Source organism: Canis aureus, chromosome 16 (genome assembly GCF_053574225.1).
Source record: "Canis aureus isolate CA01 chromosome 16, VMU_Caureus_v.1.0, whole genome shotgun sequence".
Classification (NCBI taxonomy): Eukaryota; Metazoa; Chordata; class Mammalia; order Carnivora; family Canidae; genus Canis; species Canis aureus.
This window is the reverse complement of record NC_135626.1, coordinates 41,280,238-41,301,059: the sequence shown is the minus strand read 5'-3', so window position 1 is coordinate 41,301,059 and position 20,822 is coordinate 41,280,238. Positions and strand designations below refer to the sequence as shown.

The 20,822-nt window shown below is 42.3% G+C and overlaps 1 protein-coding gene across 3 annotated transcripts in view; it reads right to left on the bottom strand.

Moving 5' to 3' along the window:
- Positions 1 to 20,822, bottom strand: part of NBR1 (NBR1 autophagy cargo receptor) — a 33,068-nt gene that overhangs the window by 7,602 nt on the left and 4,644 nt on the right. For all 3 annotated transcript variants that reach the window (XM_077853396.1, XM_077853398.1, XM_077853397.1), the window contains exons 2-17: positions 20,450 to 20,560; positions 17,217 to 17,279; positions 16,499 to 16,517; positions 15,231 to 15,253; positions 11,570 to 11,761; positions 9,870 to 9,947; positions 9,167 to 9,381; positions 8,505 to 8,672; positions 8,009 to 8,218; positions 5,649 to 5,808; positions 5,264 to 5,554; positions 4,526 to 4,675; positions 3,964 to 4,039; positions 3,223 to 3,333; positions 2,632 to 2,796; positions 75 to 480 (exon numbers count right to left, since the gene is read on the bottom strand). In XM_077853396.1, coding sequence (XP_077709522.1) covers positions 75 to 480; positions 2,632 to 2,796; positions 3,223 to 3,333; positions 3,964 to 4,039; positions 4,526 to 4,675; positions 5,264 to 5,554; positions 5,649 to 5,808; positions 8,009 to 8,218; positions 8,505 to 8,672; positions 9,167 to 9,381; positions 9,870 to 9,947; positions 11,570 to 11,761; positions 15,231 to 15,253; positions 16,499 to 16,517; positions 17,217 to 17,279; positions 20,450 to 20,551 — 2,429 coding nt within the window. In that variant the 5' untranslated portion in view covers positions 20,552 to 20,560. The remainder of the gene's footprint in view (positions 1 to 74; positions 481 to 2,631; positions 2,797 to 3,222; positions 3,334 to 3,963; positions 4,040 to 4,525; positions 4,676 to 5,263; positions 5,555 to 5,648; positions 5,809 to 8,008; positions 8,219 to 8,504; positions 8,673 to 9,166; positions 9,382 to 9,869; positions 9,948 to 11,569; positions 11,762 to 15,230; positions 15,254 to 16,498; positions 16,518 to 17,216; positions 17,280 to 20,449; positions 20,561 to 20,822) is intronic.

The window sequence follows — 20,822 nt, the reverse complement described above, 5'->3', positions numbered from 1 at the left end:
GTTCTGAGATCAAGTTGTTTCCTCTCTATTCCACCTGTAAAGAAGAGCCCAGCTGAGTGGGGTGTGGATGGTACCTGGACAGTTGTGGTGGAGGCCCCACCACCTCTGGGGTCAGAGGTACTGTGTCCAGAGTCTGTGAGGTCATGAGGATGTCATTGATGCTCTGCCCCTGCAACTGGTTCTCCCCTTCAGCAAGCCTCTCCCCAGCCTCAATCCCAGGTTCACCTTCAGCCCCTCGCTCTAGGCCTGGCTGTGAGAGTGCAGAGCTGTACATGGAGTCGCCCAGGGGACGACTAGTGTCAAAGCACTCGGGCAGGATGATGATGTAATCCTCTGAAGAAGTAGAGGACTGACTCTGAACTTCATCTTTGAGCTCATCCTCCTCTTCTTCCTCCTCCTCCACGACAACTTCTTTGGTGTTATGGACAACATCCTCCTGTTCATCTCCAAGTGGTCCCTCTTCAGGGGAAGCAGATTTCACTAGAGGATGAGAGCAATCAATTTTCAGCTATAAGCTACAATCATGAAAGCCAGAGTAGAGGGATGGCCAGAGGGAAGGGCTGCTGCTAGAACCACTTGTGGCCACATTAAAAGTCTGAAGCCTAAGCAAAGCCAGAAAGAACCAAGCTCACAAGGTACAGAGAAACACCAAGGCCTCTGAGAAGCACCATGAATCTTAAAAACAAATCAAAACTGATACATTAGCTAACAGAGCTATAACAAGAGAAAACATTAAGTGGTTAGTACCATAGGGCTATACGCTTACTTTCCTCCTTTTCTTTGCAAAGTAACGGATAGTCATGGCAGAAAATTGGCAAAGTAAGGATGAGGGAATAAAGAGATATCTATAATCCTTTCAGAGATAACTACCGTGAACATTTTTTGTTATGCATATGTACATAAGCGTGTGTGTGTGTATGAGAAATGAATGTATGTGTGGGGGAAAGGAGTGTGTGTATTTTCAACAAAAGTGAGACAAATATAGTATTTAAAGGTATAGATAAAATTTCATTATAATAAACATAAACTTTCCCACATTATTTTGATGAACTAGAATTTGAATTTTCAGATAGTTCTTGAAATACACAGTATGGGCTCTACCTATCTTATATCTAGAAATTTCTGTTATAGGGCAGCCCAGGTGGCTCAGCGGTTTAGCGCTGCCTTTGGCCTGGGGCACGATCCTGGAGACCTGGGATCAAGTCCCACGTTGGACTCCCTGCATGGAGCCTGCTTCTCCCTCTGCCTGTGTCTCTGCCTCTCTCTCTCTCATCTTTGTGTATTCTCATGAATAAATAAATAAAATCTTAAAAAAAAAAATTCTGTTGTAAAGGAAATTGACTACAGCAGAATTAATTAATTAAAGATTTTACTTATTTGGGATCCCTGGGTGGCGCAGCGGTTTGGCGCCTGCCTTTGGCCCAGGGCGTGATCCTGGAGGCCTGGGATCAAATCCCACGTCGGGCTCCCTGCATGGAGCCTGCTTCTCCCTCTGCCTGTGTCTCTGCCTCTCTGTCTCTCTCTGTGTAACTATCATGAATAAATAAATAAAATCTTTAAAAAAAAAAAAAAAAAAAAAAGATTTTACTTATTTATTCGTAAGTCAGAGAGACAGAGACAGGCAATACATAGGCAGAGGGAGAAGCAGGCTCCCTATGGGGAGCTCAATACAGGACACAATCCCAGGATCCCAGGATCATGCCCTGAGCTGAAGGCAGATGTGCAACTACTTAGTCACCCAGCCGCCCTGACTTTGGCAGAATTTAACCTTGGGAAACTTAGTTTATTTTTTTATTTTTAAAAAATTTTTTATTTATTCATTGAGACACACACACACACACACACACACACACACATACACACACAGAGGCAGAGACATAAGCAGAGGGAGAAGCAGGCTCCATACAGGAAGCTTGATGCGGGACTCGATCTGGGGTCTCCAAGATTACACTCCAGGCTGTAGGCGGCGCTAAACCGCTGCGCCACAGGGGCTGCCCCGGAAACTTAGTTTAGTATTCCTGCTTCTGCCCACTATTCCTGGACTGTCTTTGTTTTGTTTTTTAAAGATTTTATTTATTTGAGAGAGAGAGAAAGTGTAGGAGCAGAGGGGGAGGAGCAGAGGGAGAGAAAGAAGCAGACTTCCTACTAAACCAGGACCCCAATGCCATGTGGGGCTCAATCCCAGGACCCTAGGATCATGACCTAAACTGAAGGCAGATGCTTAACCCAGTTGAGCAACCCAGGCACCCTGTCCTGGACTGTATCTTTGGAGAAAGGACACAACTCAGCTGCAATGGAGGTCTCTGCTGAAAAAGCTCTGTCAACTTACAGGAAGACTCCTCACTGCAAAATCCAGGCAGCTTAAGTAGCTGCTGTTCCTCTGAGTTATGTAGCTGTAATTCTGCCCCTGAGTGCGAAAACAGGTTATGGTAGCTACTTTGCTCCTGAGGCTATAATTAAAATAGTCAGGTAGTGTGTGTGGAGTCTAAAGAAACCACCATGATCATCCAAATTCTAACAAAGATCACTCAACCTCCATTCTCAGCGAAGAAGAGCACTTCTTCCTACTCAGATTGGGTAGTCACAATTCAAATACAGCCCTGCTGGGTGGGAGGACTCAGGGACACTCACTGGTCAGGGACTTCTGTCTGCAAGGTGGGTTGTGGTCTGGGGCAGCATCCAAGGTGAGGGATCGGATTACAGTCTCACACACAAATTGGGTCCCACTCAGATCATCTTCTGCTTCCTCCACTGAGGTGACATTCTGAGGCTTCCTCTTTACTGAGGCCGTGGGATCTGAAAGACACAAACCTTGTCTGCACTTGGTGTTGAGGAGCTTTTCTTTTTAAAAAAATATTTCATTTATTTATTCATGAGAGACACAGAGAGGGGGGGGGGGGTAGAGGGAGAAGCAGGCTCCATGCAGGAAGCCTGATGTGGGACTCGATCCTGGGACCTGGGCCGAAGGCAGGCACCAAACCGCTAAACCACCCAGGGATCCCTGAGTGTTGAGGAGCTTCCTCCACAGTCACGTATCCATACTGATCCCATGCCATGGGACAGCTGCTATCTGTGCCATGTGAAGGTGAGGGGACTTCACAAAATGAGAGGGTACAGAAAACCCACTCACATGCTAAAGTAAGGGTAGGAGGGAGTATGTGTGAAAATGGTATAATATGGAAGGGGACAATACAAATACTTGTCAAATATTTAACCCCTTACCAGGAAGCACTTTAAATCCCGCCCCTTCGCTCTCTTCCTGAATCTGCCCCAAGCCTGGCTTCTCTATTAAAGGATTGTCATGCGGCAGAGGAGACATGCAGGGAGTCATATCTGGAGAATGAAGACAGAGGAACCATCAACCAAAAAAAAGCATCATATCATCAACAGTCAGTGTCTAGAAACAGCACCTCACAGACTTCTTGCCTCTTACAGGACTGAAATCAATCTAGGTATGCTTCGAGGCCTGTTGTAAAGAATTTCTCCAGACCATTAGGTGTGGAAGTAACTCAGATCAATAAATACAGGAAGGATCAAAGTCATCTGGCCTGAGAAACCATGGCCAAGACACAGGACCAGGAATGTAAAGGAATAAAAAAAATAACAATTTAAAGAAAAATGGAGAGGAGGGCTCCCCCCCAACTGTATTTTTTTAAGTAATCCCTAAACTAAATATGTAGCTTGAACTCACAACCCCGAGACCAAGAGCCATACATTCCACCAAATGAGCCAGCCAGGAGCCCTTATGGTGGGGAAGTCTTGCACAAACGTGTATTGTTGACTCTGATAGAGGACAGGGAAAAGAAGGAAAATGGACCCATGGGTGCAGTTTTAATGTCTCATGGTAAGAAAAATCCTTGCCATGTATTACCTCAGAATAAGACATTCACTACTAGAGTCTAGGCTGTAGCACTTTTGTGTCTGTTAATAAAATAAACAACATGGGTTGAATGACATTCTTACCCACGGGAGTATTGTGGGGCACTCTTTCCAACTCTTGGACAATGTTTATATCCAACAGCTCAAAGGACAACAGGTCCTAAGGACAAAAAGGGCAATGTTAGGCTACCTGCAGTGGATGCTTGAGCCAGGTTTTGTCTTGAGGGGACTTGTAAGTCACTGAGCTCCACACTTTCCTGGACTCTGTTCAAATTCATGCCTCACCTCAGTCAAGGGAAATCAAGAAAAGAGGGATGGGGATGAGACGTTCAAATACCCAAGGGGCAGGAAAGAGAGAAAATGCAGTGGGGGTCAAAGTGAACTCAAAAAGCAGAAATGCAGAGGCAACTAAAGGGAAGCTGTGGGGAAGCCCAAGACGGAGTTCCTGATTCAGAGAAGAAACATTTAGTTAAGAGGCTTGCTTCCACAGGCGATCCCCTTGCCATTCGAGGCATATGATCGAAGTGGGCCAATCTCTAACTTGTGGGACACTGCCCTGTGGCTTTACCACCTTCTCCTCAAGAGGGTAAGGACTCTTTTTCCACAATCTTTTGTCCCTTGCCCCCCAAAGTGTTCAATCTTCTACCTGGGCAGTCAGAAGGTCCACAGATGGGATGTAGAGCTCTCTCTCGCTGGCCACATTTTTTGTCTTCTGTGGGATGCAGGTTCCTGTCTCTTTGGTCTGCTCAGTCACTTCATCAAGCTGAATTTCTTCTTTAGCCAGAAGAAAAGTTTCCTGTACAGACAAACCGTTGGGACAAATTTTAGGCCCTCAACTGAACTCAGAAGGTAAGTGTACAGTTGCCTCCCTAAAAACCAAAACACTGTGGCACCTCTACATTTTTTAAAGTTTATTTTGAGATCATTTTAGATTTAGAGAAAAGTTGCAAAATAAATTTTTGCAAGTGAGGGTAGGTGAGGGGGGAAGAAAAAAAATACTACCCCCTAATAATGAGAAGTTGCTTAAACAAACTACAGCAACTAAAAACAAGAGCAAGACTTCATTAGTATTTAGGGAACATATGCATGGGATGTTCAGGAGAGATGAGTGTTAAGGAGCAAAGCCATCAGTCCAGCTGTTCAACAGCCCTGTCTTCCCTCGTGGAGCAGAGGCTGGCCAAAACATCATTATGAAGGGATACAAAGGCACCAAGGGACAGCTGTACCAAGATCTTAAGGACACGCAAACAAAGCCCAAGGAATGGGCCCAATATAAGTAAGCATACTGGTGTTAGGGGGAGGAGCTACCCTTTTCCTGATTTCTGGAGGAACGACCAGCTGTGAGAGGGCTGTTGTAGCTTTAGTCTCCCCTTCCAATGCTCACCTCTTGCTGGCAGGAGAGCTCATCGGCTTTGCTTGAGTGAACCATGCCCTTTTCAATGTTCTCAGGGCTCTCTGTGGAGGGGAAAGGATCCACTATGATACTGCACCAGACCCGAGGTCCAAACTGCTGGCCTTTGTGAGAAAGACGCCAATGGGAAGTATATGTTCCCTCCAAAGCTGGGGCAATGAACTCCACAGACACCACCCCTACATGGCCGGCCTTCAGGCAGGGAACCAAAACGTCTTTCTTTTCTGTAGAAGCCAAGGTTAGGTTTCCCCACATGAACTTGAGCTGAAAAGAACAGGGACAAGAAAAAAACAGCTTGTCAGCTGAGCACTGCCACTTCAAATTACCTCATCTTTATTCTGTGGGGGAAAAAAATTACCTTTGTGTCTCCACTCCACTTGACATTTCCTGTATTTTTCATCCTCCAGTGCTTGATAAACTTGGTTCCTGGCTGAAGATGAGTCCCATCGGGCAAATTCTCATCCACAAATGCTGCACTGAGGGTTGGCATAACTGGGGCACAGGGCTGCAAAGGGAGCCTGAACAGAAATTCAGATAGTCACTTGTGTTGGGTATGATGGCTTCTGAATATTTAACCCTATGGCTCAAGAGTCTGAGAGTAACTCTTGATGTACTAATGCATTTGCCTAAAAATAATACTAATAGGGGGTGCCTGGCTAGCTCAGTCAGTAGAGTAGACTCTTGATCTAGGAGTTGTAGGTTTGAGCCTGACATTGGGGGTACAGATTACTTAAAAATAAAACCTTATAAAAATAGTACTAATATAATCCCCCACATATGCACACATGCTCTCTCTCTCAAATAAATCTTTTTTTTTGGCATCCCTGTTGGATCAGTGGTTCAGCACCGTCTTCAGCCCAGGGTGTGATCCTGGAGACCCGGGATTGAGTCTCACATTGGGTTCCTAGAATGGAACCTGCTTCTCCCTCTGCCTGTGTCTCTGCCTCTCTGTGTGTCTCTCAAGAATAAATAAATAGAATCCTGGGGATCCCTGGGTGGTGCAGCGGTTTGGCGCCTGCCTTTGGCCCAGGGTGTGATCCTGGAGACCCAGGATCAAATCCCACATCGGGCTCCCGGTGCATGGAGCCTGCTTATGTCTCTGCCTCTCTCTCTCTCTCTCTGACTATCCTAAAAAAAAAAAAAAAAAGGAATCCTAAAAAAAAAAAAAAAAACCAACCTATTTTTTTTTTTTTTTTTTTATTTTGAGAGAGAGAACACTCATGTGTGCACAACAAGCAGAGGAGGAAGGGATAGATGGAGAGGGAGAAGCAGACTCCCCACTGAGCACAGAGCTCAACACAGGGCTCAATCCCAGGACCCTGAGATCATGACCTGAGCTGAAGTCAGATGCTTAACTGACTGGCCACTCAGGCACCCATAAATAATCTTTTTTTTTTTAATTTTTATTTTATTTTTATAAAGTCTTTTTTTTTTTTAATTTTTATTTATTTATGATAGTCACAGAGAGAGAGAGAGAGAGGCAGAGACACAGGCAGAGGGAGAAGCAGGCTCCATGCACCGGGAGCCCGATGTGGGATTCGATCCTGGGTCTCCAGGATTGCGCCCTAGGCCAAAGGCAGGCGCCAAACCGCTGCGCCACCCAGGGATCCCTCTTTTTTTTTTTTTTTAAAGAGTTTATTTATTCATGACAGACACAGAAAGAGAGAGGCAGAGACACAGGCAGAGGGAGAAGCAGGCTCCATGCAGGGAGCCCGGTGTGAGACTCGATCCCGGGTCTCTGGGATCACACCCCAGGCCAAAGGCAGTGCTAAACCGCTGAGCCACCGAGGCTGCCCAAATAATCTTAATAAATAAATAAAAATAAAGAATAAGACAGATTTGGGTGCCTGGCTGGCTCAGTCAGTAGAGCACGCAACTCTCGATTTCTGGGTTTTAAATTTGAGCCCCATGTTGGTTATAAAGATTAGTTAAAAATAAAATCTTAGGGGCGATTGGGTGGCTTAGTCAGTTAAGCACCTGCCATTGGCTCAGATCATGATCCCAGGGTCCTGCGATCAAGCCTCACATCGGGTTCCCTGCTCTGTGGGAAGGCTGTTTCTCCTTCTCCCTCTGCCTGCCACTCCCCCTGCTTCAGCTCACTCTCTGTCAAATAAAATCTTAAAAACAAAACAAAACAAAACACAAAAACAAACCACAATTAAAAATAAAATCTTAAAAAAAATAAAAAGACAAATCTCACTCCTGAAGTGAAAAAGCTTTGGTAAGAGTAATGGTCCATAAATAAGAGAACTGGAGAGCCAGGCTCTTCAAATCCCAACTGCCTCCAGTGAAGAAAGGTCATATCAGCCAGTATGGAACCTCATTGGCTGCTCTAAGTGTCAACAATGACTATCAAACCACCCTTTAGAATGCTAGATCAGAGAATGGGAAGTTTTAATTCTTTCTTTTTTTTAAGATTTATTTGAGAGTGCGTGAGCAAGCATGTGTACACACACTAGTGAGTACACGGAGAGGGAAAGAGAAACTTCAGCAGACTTCCCATGAAGCAGGAGCCTGATAAGGGGCTCGATGTCAAGACTCTGAGATTCTGACCTGAGCTAAGTCGGATGCTTAACTGATTGAGCCACTCAGGCACCCCAAGAATGGGAAGTTTGAGTCTGGGTGTTAGGGGCTGCAGATAAGTAAGAGAAAACCTGATTGAAGTTCTGGTTTCGGAAGGCTGGACCTCCAGCCTAGGTGCCCCACCCTTGGGCTTACATCAGGGTGTTTGACTGCAGCAGGCTCTCGGATCGGCCTAGAGGGGACCTGGGGCTCTGGAGTCCATGGATGGAACTCCACAGATGAATCTTCCTGTGGAGCTTAAGCTGTTTTTTGAGTTCTTTGACCTCTGCCTTTCGTTGTTTCTTCTCCGCTCGCAACCTTTGCTTTTCTGCTTTAAGAAAATTCTTGTCGACCTGTTTCTGGAGCCTGTGAGGTAACAAATAAAAAGTCTTAAAAAAAAAAAAAAAACCCAAAACCTCACAAATATTGAAGCTATCTTGAGCCATTGGTAGCCTCCATCAGTGCCAGCTTCTAGCTTAACTTCTTTCTACAGTTCTCGTTTCTGTCTCATTAGCTTCAGCTCATTGTCCCCATTATCACACATAACTAGAAATGCACAGGAACTAAGTAGACTGTCTGCAATTTGATCCCTGCCCCATCACAATGGAGACACCCATCAGAGAACAAGCCTCCTGTGTACTTATGTTTTTACCTGGCTTGTTCCAGAGCAGCGGGAAGACGAGGGCCAGGGAACCTTGGGTGAGAGAACGCTTCAGAAGAACCCATCACAGGTCTCCGCAACTTCAGCAGGATGTGGTTGGAGTCATGGGTATATGGCCCCGATTCACAATCTTCACAGATATTATAGGATGGGCACAGGCTGTGGGGAAAAGCATGACAAGTCCTGGTGAGACAGGAGACCAGACTTCCATACTGGCTGTATTATCAGCTGGGTGTGGTAACCTGAGCATGTCACCTGGCCATGCTCTATCTCAAGTTTCCTTATTAATAAAATGAAAGTAACAGCATTTAACATGTATCTGTTTCAAAGGACAATCTATGGGAGGAAGCAAAATATGAAAGCATTTGGAATAACAGGGTGATAATCCCTGATGATGTAATTTTGCCTTGGGGAACATAATTTGTCTAGTTCTGTTAGTTCAAATGCATATGTGAATACAACAACAATCTGAATAGTTAACCTTTGTATAGTATTTTTTGTGGGTGACAAACAGCTTATTTCTAATCCAGAGCAGGTATCTATGTGTGATATCCAGAGACAGAGTATGCCCAATTTTCTGCTACCTCTCCAGATGCCAGGAAGGCCTGTTCAGAGGTCTTCTAACATGTATGCATTCCAAAGTGAGTGCTTACCTGCACTGGTAGCGCACACCAATGATCCTCCTTTGGCAGCTGTTGCAAGCAATACGCCAGTTGAACTGGTTTTCTGGCAAAAACAGCGTTTCCTCTGAAATGGGCATTGAGCCTTCTGATGGACAGGAACCCAAGGACGGGTTCTGGAGGACAAGCTTCTCATGTAATTTCTGTTCAAGTTTCTCAACCGTTTCTTTAACTACTTGTTCTCGGAACTAGAATACAGAACAGATTAACGGGAAAAAAACCTCAGTTCCAACATTGGAAAAAAGTCTGAAGATACCAAATAGACCAGACACCTCACCATCTCTGGTGTAAGAACATCATAAACAGCTACTAACTACTGAACAAATGGACAGAAATGTAACAAAAGAAGGTCTATTCTTTCCATGGGTACACTGAGGATACCAGAAAAAATCATTGTGATGAGTAGGTTTCTAACCTCTTCCTTCCTTCTTACCTAAGCACAGAGATTTGTTCCTTTCCCTTACATCCTTAGAATAAGGCTCCCTCTTTTTCTGATACATCCCTGTAGAAGTTAGGAACTTTCTGGACTAGATTTGCTCTAGTTTAGAAATGATAAGCTATACTCTTCATTCATCTGCCCCAGAGGCAGCAGCCGTGTGGGTTGAGCTTTCTATTTCTCCCACACTTCACCTGTGCCAACACAGCTGCTAAAGCCTACTCCAGAGAGAACACTCACTGTCTCCAGGTAGCTTGTGAACCAGTCTGGGGGCTTGTCCTGAGGCTGGTCTGTGTCGCGGGGAGCAAGTGGAAACCGCTGCAAGGAAACACAACCCAAGATCTTAGAGAAAATATTTTTTTCTTCTGTTTGAAATAACTATTTTTTAAAAAAGATTTTAAATTTTTTTTAAGTAATCTCTATACCCAATGTGGGGTTCGACCTCACAACCCTGAGATCAAGAGTCGCATATTCTACCAACTGAGCCAGCCAGGCACCCTATTTAAAATAATTTTCCTGAAAAAAATATTTCCTGAAATGTAGTACTTTGAGGTTTCTTTTTTGTCAAATAATATAAACATATGGCAAAAAAAAACCTAATAAAGGATGCCTGGTTGGCTCAGTGAGTGTCTGCCTTCAGCTCAGGTCCATGATCCCAGAGACCTGGGATCAAGCCCCATGTGGGGCTCTCTGCTCAGTGGGGAGCCTACTTCTCCCTCTCCCTCCCCTCCACTTGTGCTCTCTCACTCAAATTAAGAAAATAAATAAAATATTTTTAAAAGGTATGAAGAAGCATACAAGGAAAATAAAGTTTATCATCCTATTGCCCTCTCTCCAGAAGTGTAACCAGTTAGTTTTTTTCTTTTTTATTTAATTTATTTTTATTTTTTTAAAGATTTTATTTATTTATTCATAGAGAGACAGAGAGATAGAGAGAGAGAGAGAGAGAGAGAGGGAGGGAGGGAGAGGCAGAGACACAGGCAGAGGGAGAAGCAGGCTCCATGCAGGGAGCCTGACATGGGACTCCATCCTAGGTCTCCAGTATCACACCCCAAGCTGCAGGCGGCGCTAAACCACGGCGCCATGGGGGCTGCCCTTCTTTTCTTTTTTTAAAGATTTTTTTTCATTCACTTGTCAGAGATACAGAGAGAGAGAGAACACAAGCAATGGGGAGTGGCAGGCAGAGGGAGAAGCAGGCTCCACACTGAGCAAGGAGCCCAACTTGGGGCTTAATCCCAGGGTCCTGAGCCGAAGGCAGATACCCAACTGACTGAGTCACCCAGGCATCCCCAGTTACCAGTTTCAAATAGGCAGAGGGGCATCTGCCTTTGGCTCAGGACATGATCTTGAGGTTCTGAGACCAAGCTCTATATTGGGCTCCCTGTTCAGCAAGGAGTCTGCTTCTCCCTCTGCCCCTCTCTCCGGCCCTCCCCGCTTGTGCTCTCTATTCTCCCCCTCAAATAAATAAGTAAAATTAAGGGATGCCTGGGTGGCTCAGTGGTTTAGCATCTGCCTTTGGCTCAGGGCATGATCCCTGAGTCCCGGGATGGAGTCTCTCACTAGGCTCTGCTTCTCCCTCTGCCTATGTCTCTGACTCTATCATTAATAAATAAATAAATTAAAAAAAATAAAAAAGGGATGCCTGGGTGGCTCAGCGGTTGAGCATCTGTTTTTGGCTCAGGGAATGATCCCAGGATCCTGGGATCAAGTCCTGCATCTGGTTTCCTGCATGGAGCCTCCTCCCTCTGCCTGTGTCTCTGCCTCTATGTGGTCTCTCATGAATAAATACATAAAATCTTAAAAAAGAAAAAAAAAAAAAAGTCAGGCAGAGATGGTAACAATAATTCCCAAATCTTTAATGCACAATTCAAATGTTATACCGGAGACAATGAGACAGAAGGCTAGAAAAATTGTAGAGACAGGTCCTGTTCCCTTCATACCTGTGCTGCAGGCTCCTCTGGGGTCTTCATGTCTGATCCTAAGACCTTCACTAGTGACGAATAATGTGCAAGTGGCTTCTTCCCTGCCCTCAAGACTGGCCGTTTTTCTGGTACAGCTGGTGGTGGGGCTTCATCAACACGGGAGCCTTCGTGGACTTGCATCTGCAGTTGGTTTCCCTGCTTAACTGCCATCTGAAAGCAAATGGTATGAAATAAAAACATTGTGTGATTCTTCTTTCCCAAATGAAATCTCAAAGACATTTAAACAGAACAGGTATGGTGAATTATGCTGAAAATACCAGGATTCACCTTTATTAAATCACATGGTATATAACATGTAATAGCCCACTGTTTTTTACCCAAAATGTTAACTAGGAATGGTTTTATTATCAAAAACACAAAAGTAGATTTAGGATAGCACTTTATTATGTGAGATATTCTCACTGACTAGGTTAATACTTTTCTGTTAAACTGGTTTTTATGTAGGACCCCACTTATGGATTTGAATTCCAACTTTAAAAAAAAATCAATCCTAGACTACCAGAACCCAAGAAACTTAAAGTTATATCCTATAACTAAGCATTTATTTTTCCAATAGTATTTCGGGAAGCATGGTTGAGTGGTTGAGTGGTTACCTCTTTTGAAAGAGCATCTTCTTAAAAATCCTATTTTGAAAACTCTACTTGAAGTACATTTGAGGTTCCATGAAGGTTCTCCAGTGTCCAGAAAGAGATTAGGGGTCAAGTCTATCAGTTTTAGCTCTCCCCCTTTGTAAGCCAGTGATAAGGAGAACAGTTCTTTTATCTATTTTTACACATCAGACTTTTAAGCTTCCATTTAAAAATAGCATTCTATGGCCAAAAAGTTTGAAAGGTATTATTTTAAGATGGGGATCAGCAAATTTTCTTAAAGGGTCACGTAAATATTTTAGGCTTGCAGGCCATATGGTTTCTGCTCAAGTCTGCACAAAAGCAGCCACAGACAGTATGTAGTCGGCATGGCTGGGTTCCACTGAAACTTTATTTACAAAAGCATATGGCTGGCCCACTGGCTAGTTTGCCAACCCTTATTCTAGACCATAAGCCAAGAAGCTGGTAGTAAAGTGTATGGTACATCTGTGGAAAAAAATTGCTCAAGAAATCACTACAATGAAATGTGTCAAAATATAAACATGGGATCTTAAGTATCATATAGCAAATACTATGTAAAAATGTCCATAAAGGGATCCCTGGGTGGCGCAGCGGTTTGGCGCCTGCCTTTGGCACAGGGCGCGATCCTGGAGACCCGGGATCGAATCCCACGTCGGGCTCCCGGTGCATGGAGCCTGCTTCTCCCTCTGCTTGTGTCTCTGCCTCTCTCTCTCTCTCTCTATGACTATCATAAATAAATAAAAATTTAAAAAAAGAGAAAATTTCCTTAAAAAAAATGTCCATAAAAGTCTTGCTTCCTTTTTTTTTTTAAAGATTTATTTATTTATTTATTCATGATAGAGAGAGATAGAGGCAGAGACACAGGCAGAGGGAGAAGCAGGCTCCATGCAGGGAGCCTGACGTGGGACTCGATCCCGGGACTCCAAGATCGCGCCCTGGGCCAAAGGCAGGCGCTAAACCGCTGAGCCACCCAGGGATCCCCAAAAGTCTTGCTTCCTGAGACAGGGAGGCTTATATAACATCTAGATTCCAATAAAAAAAAAATAAAAAAAAAAACAAAAAACATCTAGATTCCAGAGGTCTGAGATTTTTTTTTTTTTTTTTTTTTTTTTAGAGAGAGTGAGCGAGTTGCATGCATGCATGCATGTGAATAGGGTGGTGGAGGGAGGGGCCGAGGGAGAGTGACAGGCAGGCTCTCTGTGCTCAGCAGGGCTGGATCCCAGCACCCTGAGATCAGGATCTGAGCATAAGGCAGACTGAGCCACCTAGGCACCCCCTGCGGTCTGAGGTTGCTGACTAAACAGGCAAACAGTGATTATGGGAAAGAGAGGAAGCCTGTAGAAGACTTTTTTTTTAGTGAAACTACTGTAGCTTCTGAGAATAGAGAAAGAGAAAAGCCAGGAGTAGGACAAGGGTGAAAGTGTGTGGGGGACAGCATGTTACAACAGCTTAAAAGCAAAGAAGAGATGGGGTGCCTGGGTGGTCCAGCTGGGTAAGCAGCCAACTCTTGATTTTGGGGTCGTGAGATCAAGCCCCAAGTTGGGCTCTGCACTGGGGGGGAGGAACCTGCTTAAGATTCTCTCTCCCAAAAAAAAAAAAAAAAAAAACAAAAACAAAAACAAAACACCCAAACCAAAACAAAAAAAACCAAAGAGGAAATAGGAAGACCACATGGAAACTGGGGAAGAAGGAAACTGTGAAGCACGAGATTATTAAGAGATAAGTATCTCAACTAAGAGAAACCAAGGAAGGGCCTGAATGTCCAAAATGAAGAGACTAGCTGGTAAATAAGGATTTCTTAGTAAAAAACAAGACTGGTTAAACTGTTGAATCAAGTGGCACCCACAATGGCATTCTTGACCCGGCAACTATTTTTTTTTTTTTTTTAATTTTTATTTATTTATGATAGTTACAGAGAGAGAGAGAGAGGCAGAGACACAGGCAGAGGGAGAAGCAGGCTCCATGCACCGGGAGCCCGATGTGGGATTCGATCCCGGGTCTCCAGGATTGCGCCCTGGGCCAAAGGCAGGCGCCAAACCGCTGCGCCACCCAGGGATCCCTTGACCGGGCAACTAAAAGAGTAAATCCAACTCCCAATTAAAGAAATATCTTAAAAAAAAAAAAAAGAAATATCTTGCCTTGGGGCACCTAGGTGGCTCAGTTACACATTCGACTTTTTTTTAAAAAGATATTTATTTATTCATTCATTCATTCATTCATTCATTCATTCATGAGAGACACAGAGAGAGAGGCAGATACAGGCAGAGGGAGAAGCAGGCTCCATGCAGGAAGCCCGATGTGGGACTCGATTCTAGGCATCTGAGATCATGCCCTAAGTCAAAGACAGACACTCAACTGCTGAGCCACCCAGGTGTCCCAGCATTTGACCAACTTTTGATCTCAGCTCAGATTTTGATCTCAGGTTTGTGAGTTCAAGCCTCACTCTGGGCTCCACAATGGGCGTGGAGCCTACCTTAAAAAAAAATTTTTGTTGTTGTTGTTCCCTCCCTAACCCAAAAGTGATTATAGAAAAGAGTTGAGTCAAGGACTAGAAGTTCATAAAGATAATGAAACTTTAAAGAAAGAAGATGAAAAATGTGAATCAGAAAGCATCATTTCACAGTTATTTTTATTTTTTAACTTTTTTTTTTTAAGCAGGCTCCACACCCAGTGTGGAGTCCAGTGTGGGGCTGGAACCCACAATTCTGAGATCAAGACCTGAGCTGAGATGAGTCAGACACCCAAATGACTAAGCACCTAGGTGTCCTTCTTTGTATTTTTAAATGCTATGATGGTGAGGCTAAGACCAGAAATGACAGAGAACAGTAACTAGAAAGAACCTTTACATCAGGGGTTGCCTTTTGCTGAGTGGTATGCCCTACACTCACAATCTCTCTAAAAATCCATTTTGCTGTATTTCATTAGTTTCTCCCCATGGCTAATAGAATTCAGGTTCAAGTTTTAGTCAATAAATATTTTTAAAATTATTTGAAAGATGAAATGACCATTACCTTAAGTGCTTCCTCATATTCTCCTAAAAAGACAAAGAATATAGATTGTGATATTTCTTCACCAGCCCAAAAGATTCTAAGTACAGCCAACCCTTACTTTTAAGAATATTTTGCTTATAATCCTTATACATGAACAACTACTACCCTTTTGCTGACAAACTCCCTTCCCATCCCATTGCAAATAGAAACTACTTGTAGATTAGTTCTCCCTCTTAAGTCCCTTCCCTCTCTGCTATTGGAGCCTTCCAGCTATGAAACCTCAATCCAGCTGCCTTGTACTATGTTTAGTGAATGAAGCTCAGGACACAAGGGAGTTCATAGGTAGTATTAATATAGACAGACCTCAAACATATGTAAGTTTGATTCTATACCACCGCAATAAAGCGAGTATTGCAAAAAAGTAAAACGAATTTTTTCGTTTCCCAGGGCACATAAAAATTATGCTTATATTACTTGAAATCTATTAAGTATGTAATAGCATTAAATCTAAAAAAAGATATGTACCTTAATTAAAAAAAACTTTGTTGCTAAAAAATGCTATCATCTAAGCTTTTAGCAAGTCATAATTACTGATCACAGATAATAAAATATATAAAAACGAAAAAATATGAAATATTGTGAAAATTGCCAAAATGTGACAGTGAGCAAATGCTGTTGGAAAAAGTGATGCAGGGTTGCCAGAAACCTTCAAAAAAAATTTTTTTTTTAAAGGAGGATCTTAAAGCATAATAAAGCAAAGTGCAATAAAAAAAATATATATATATTAAAAAAAAACTGTCATTAAAGCTGGTTAAAATAAGCTTTTGAGGGGCTAGCCTGGGAACCTAACCTTCAAATAGAATATTGTTCTTATCGGAAAAGGTGCTCCAAGCTCTGACAACCATCTTATAAAAAAGTTCTAGAATACCACTTTGCATGTTCATAAGTTGACATTAACATATATACGAAGTCAGGGACACAGGCAACACCAGAATGGAGTTGTATATGTTGAACTGGGAGGCATATTTTCAGAAGATTAGCATCTTAATATAAGAGAATCTTCCGTTAAAGCTGTCCTTAGGTTCCCATCAAAGGCACTAATCTATATATAAAATAAAAATCTGTGATGTAACTAATGCCCATGGCTGAGTGCAATGTCCATTTACTGTATACTAAATTCCACTCTAAAATAAATATTGCAGCAAGATCTGAGGGTAAATGGAAATGTGTATGCTCATGAACAGACTATGGCTTATAAATAAAGCTGAGCAGTCTTCTCAGGAACTCACCTTGACTGTTGATGGATACCTGTAAAAGGACAAAACAACAGTGCATTATAAACTTCCCGATAATTGACCATTTTTATTACTAGGACCAGCCTCACACAGATAAGGTGTAGAATCTCAGATTGGGGTTCAGCTTTTCCAGAATCATGAACTGTCTGTGAATGATAATTGAGGACTTTTTTTGCTTAAGTACTGTATCTGCCTTTTATTTCAGGTATATTAAGAGGCAGCATAATACAGCAGATAAGAGCTTGGGCTCTGGAGCCAGAAGGTATGGAATGAACCCCTACTCTGCTATTTCCAAGCTTTTGCACTTCTGGGCAAGTTACTTAGCCTCTCTGGGCCTCAGTTTCCTCAAAGGTAAAAGACAGCTAATAACATAATACCTAATACATAGTATTGTTGCTAGCCTGACATGCTGTAACCACTCAATAAAGGTTTGCCATTATTTTTATTATAAGCTAAATGACAGCTTGTGATATATTTGAACCATATCACTATAAAGTTTTAAGTTATCTCTCAAATTTCCTTCCTCAATGTTGCTTATTTCTCAACTCTATTTCACATGCCACAGTCAGCTCGGAACGTCAATTATCAAGTACATTTAAAGTACTACACAAACAAGAAAAACACTAGTCTGAACTCTTCTATCTGCCGTCACTCTTGAGAAATAAGATCCTTATTCAGGATAACTAGCCATGGGTATCATCATATACTTTACCTCTTCATTTTCCTCATCCAGGTATTTTATTTGAATAGTGGTCAGATCAAATGAAACTTTTACCTGCAAATGAAATGTACATCCTATATGATCAAGATATCAAAAAGGCAGGTTATAACAGAAATAAAAGAAAAGATGGGCCTATTACATAAAAATTAAACATTTAAATGGCATAAAAGAAGAAAACTATGTACAAAGTCAAAAGACAAAGAATAGACGAGGAAAAATATTTACAACTCATAACAAAGGCCCATTATCTATAATACGCAAAGACCATCTGCAAAACTGCTAATCGTTAAGATTAACAACCCAGGTAAAGTGGACAAAAATGTATAGAGATTTCATACAAGAGAAATCAGAAAAAATATATTTAAAGACATTCAACAACCTTAACGGTAGGTAGAAAAATGCAAATTTAAACAATGAGATGCCATCTCAACAGAATGGTAAAGAAATTTTAAAGCCATAACATCCAATGTTGTCAAAAATTCAGGGCATTGTCATAATTTCTTTCTCTTCTTTAAGATTTTATTTATTTAGTCATTCATTTATTTATTTAGGAGAGTGAGTGACGAGCATGAGCAGGGGGAGGAGCAGAGGGAGAGGAAGAAGCAGACTCCCTGCAAGAGCAGTGAGCCCAGATGCAGGGATTGATCCCAGGACCCTGGGATCATGACCTGAGCTGAAGGCAGACTCTCAATGAACTGAGCCACCCAGGGGCTTCTTGTCATACATTTCTATGAGGTGCTACAATTGTTCTGCAAAGCACCTGGCAGGATCTATTATAATTTAAAAATATGTGCATTGTGACTCATTAATGTTTCTTTGGCAACTTCATCCTACAGAACAGTGCATAGGTTATATAGACAAGGAGACCTCTCTTATAGTCTACTTACAGTGGTCAAAAGCAAAACAACAACAACAAAACCCTTTTGACCTTGAAGGCACTGAGTAAGTGAAATAACAATAATGAACTTATAGATACAGACAACACATTGCTGGTTACCAGAGAGAGGGTGTGGGAGGTGGGTGAAACAGGTAAATGTCTCAAAGGGGTACAAACTTCAGTTATAAAATAAGTAAGTCCTGGGGATGTAATGTACAGCATGGTGAATACAGTTAATACTGTGCTGTACAGTTGAAAGTTGCTGAGAGAGTAGATCTTAAAAGTTCTCATCACAAGAAAAAAATGGTAACTACATATGGTGACAGATGTTTCCTAGACTTATGATCATTTTGGAAAATATACAAATATAGAATTGTTATGCTATACACCTGAAACCTATATAAAGTTATAGGGCAGTTATACCTCAATTAAAAAAATTTTTTTTAAGTAAGAAATGGTTAAATTATGGTATGACAACATCAAAATACTGTGGATAATCCATAGCTTTATTATTATTATTATTATTTTTTTTTAAGATTTTATTTATTTATTCATGAGAGGCACAGACAGAGACAGAGAGAGGCAGAGACACAGGCAGAGGGAGAAGCAGGCTCCATGCAGGGAGCCTGATGTGGGACTTGATCCCAGGTCTCCAAGATCATGCCAGGTCTCCAGGATCATGCCCTGGGCTGAAGGCAACGCTAAACCGCTGAGCCACCGGGGCTGCCCCTAATCCATAATTTTAAAAAGGATGAGCTGGGCAGCCCCCGTGGCACAGCAGTTTAGTGCCGCCTGCAGCCCAGGGTGTGATCCTGGAGACAGGGGATCGAGTCCCTTGCTGGGCTCCCTGCATGGAGCCTGCTTCTCCCTCTGCCTGTTGTCTCTGCCTCTCTCTCTCTCTCTCATAAATAAATAAAGTCTTAAAAAAATAAAATAAAAAGGATGAGCTGGAGTGTATGTGTGTGTGGGGGGGGCACGCCTGGGTGACTCAGTCGGTGTCAGCCTTCAGCTCAGGTCATGGTCCCAGGGTCCTGGGATTGAGCTCCGCCCTGAGCAGGGAGTCAGCTTCTCCCTCTCCCTCTGTCCATCTGTGTGCTCTTGTTCCTGTCCTATAAATAAATCTTAAAAGAAAAAAAAAGATGAGCTCAGATCCTTATCTATTGATTGAGAACTGTATATAATATACTGTTCGGGGAAAAATAAGGTACACAATTATGTTTATAGTATGATCCTAGGACGAAATCTGTGTGCCTACGTATTACACAGGGCTGTTAGCACTGGTTACCCCAGAGATGTGGGAACAGTGGATGAAAAGGAGGAAGGAGTAGAGGAATAGTAACTTTTTCTTTATATATGTTTGGATTGTCTTACTTCTTATAATGGGCATGTATTACCCCTTCATAATTTAAAATTTACAATAAAGAAGGCAAACTATCAGTTAATCTAACTACTAGAAAAAGAACTGTGTTTGATATTCAGGTCATTTGACAAATAGACCAAACTTTCTGGATAATCACCTATTTACAACAATATAAAGAAATATTTGCTGGAAGACAGAACTAGATCAGATCATCTTGTGACGTTTCCTCATCATTTTTTTTTCCTTTTTAGTTATCATTCCACATAACCAAATAAAAGCAGGCTTTTACCAAAAGGTTTTGATGGATAAACACAGTTACACAGGAAGTAAAACATTCACTCTACTGCAAACCAAACAAAAATAGAAGAGTACAAAGGGCAAACCAAGAGGAGGAAAGGCATTGACAACAACACAAAACAGATGAGCTGCTAAGCACCTGTAGTTCTTTTTCTGCTCAAGGTTTTTTTTTTTGTTGTTGTTGTTGTTGTTGTTGTTTTTAAGTAGGATCCAAGTCCAGCGTGACATCACAAGACCTAAGCTAAGATGCTTAACCAACTGAACCACCCAGGCACCCCACTGCAAAACATTCAGGTACTTGACCTCTGACCTAGCAATAAAAAATGATCAGCTTGCAAAACATAAATCATACCCTGGGTGATTCACAAACCACAGAAACACAACTGCTCTCAGGCAGGAGAACATTTTTCTGGGGCTGATTAGGGTGGGGCCCACACCAATTCATTTCTCACACTGTTTCTAAAATTAACAGCTTTCCTAAGTCCCAGCTGCAAATTAAGGAATTTGTGCCCTGGAGGGAGGTGATAGTGGTGGTGCATTTTTCCTATATGAATACTGAAACCGTATCAAAAGTAATTTTCCAAAAGGCCTAGAAAAGGTAAATATAAGAGCTATCAAACAACACAGGCAAAGACAGCTATCTTTCGGGAAAAGTAGGCTTAAAGGATGGAGAAACAAAGTAACACTTACCATAGCTTCAACATCAGCCCATGTTGTATTTTCTGGATCGGAAACCAGAAAGCTTTGAGTTTCATTTTTAAAAGTCACATTCAGAGTAACCTGTGGTTCCATGCTGTGGGGCTAGAGTTAAGAGATGGAGGAAAGACAGAACACACATTAGAGACAGTTCTATAAACTGCATAAACAGCCATTCAACAAATGCTTGTGAAGATCTATACAGCCTAGGCTAGGAAGACACTGCAGTGAAGAAGTGCCTCTGCTCTTCTGCTATTTTTTTTTTTTTTAAGATTTTATTTATTTATTCAGAGGGAGAGGGAGATGCAGGCTCCATGCAGGGAGCCCGATGTGGGACTCGATCCTGGGTCTCCAGGATCACACCCCA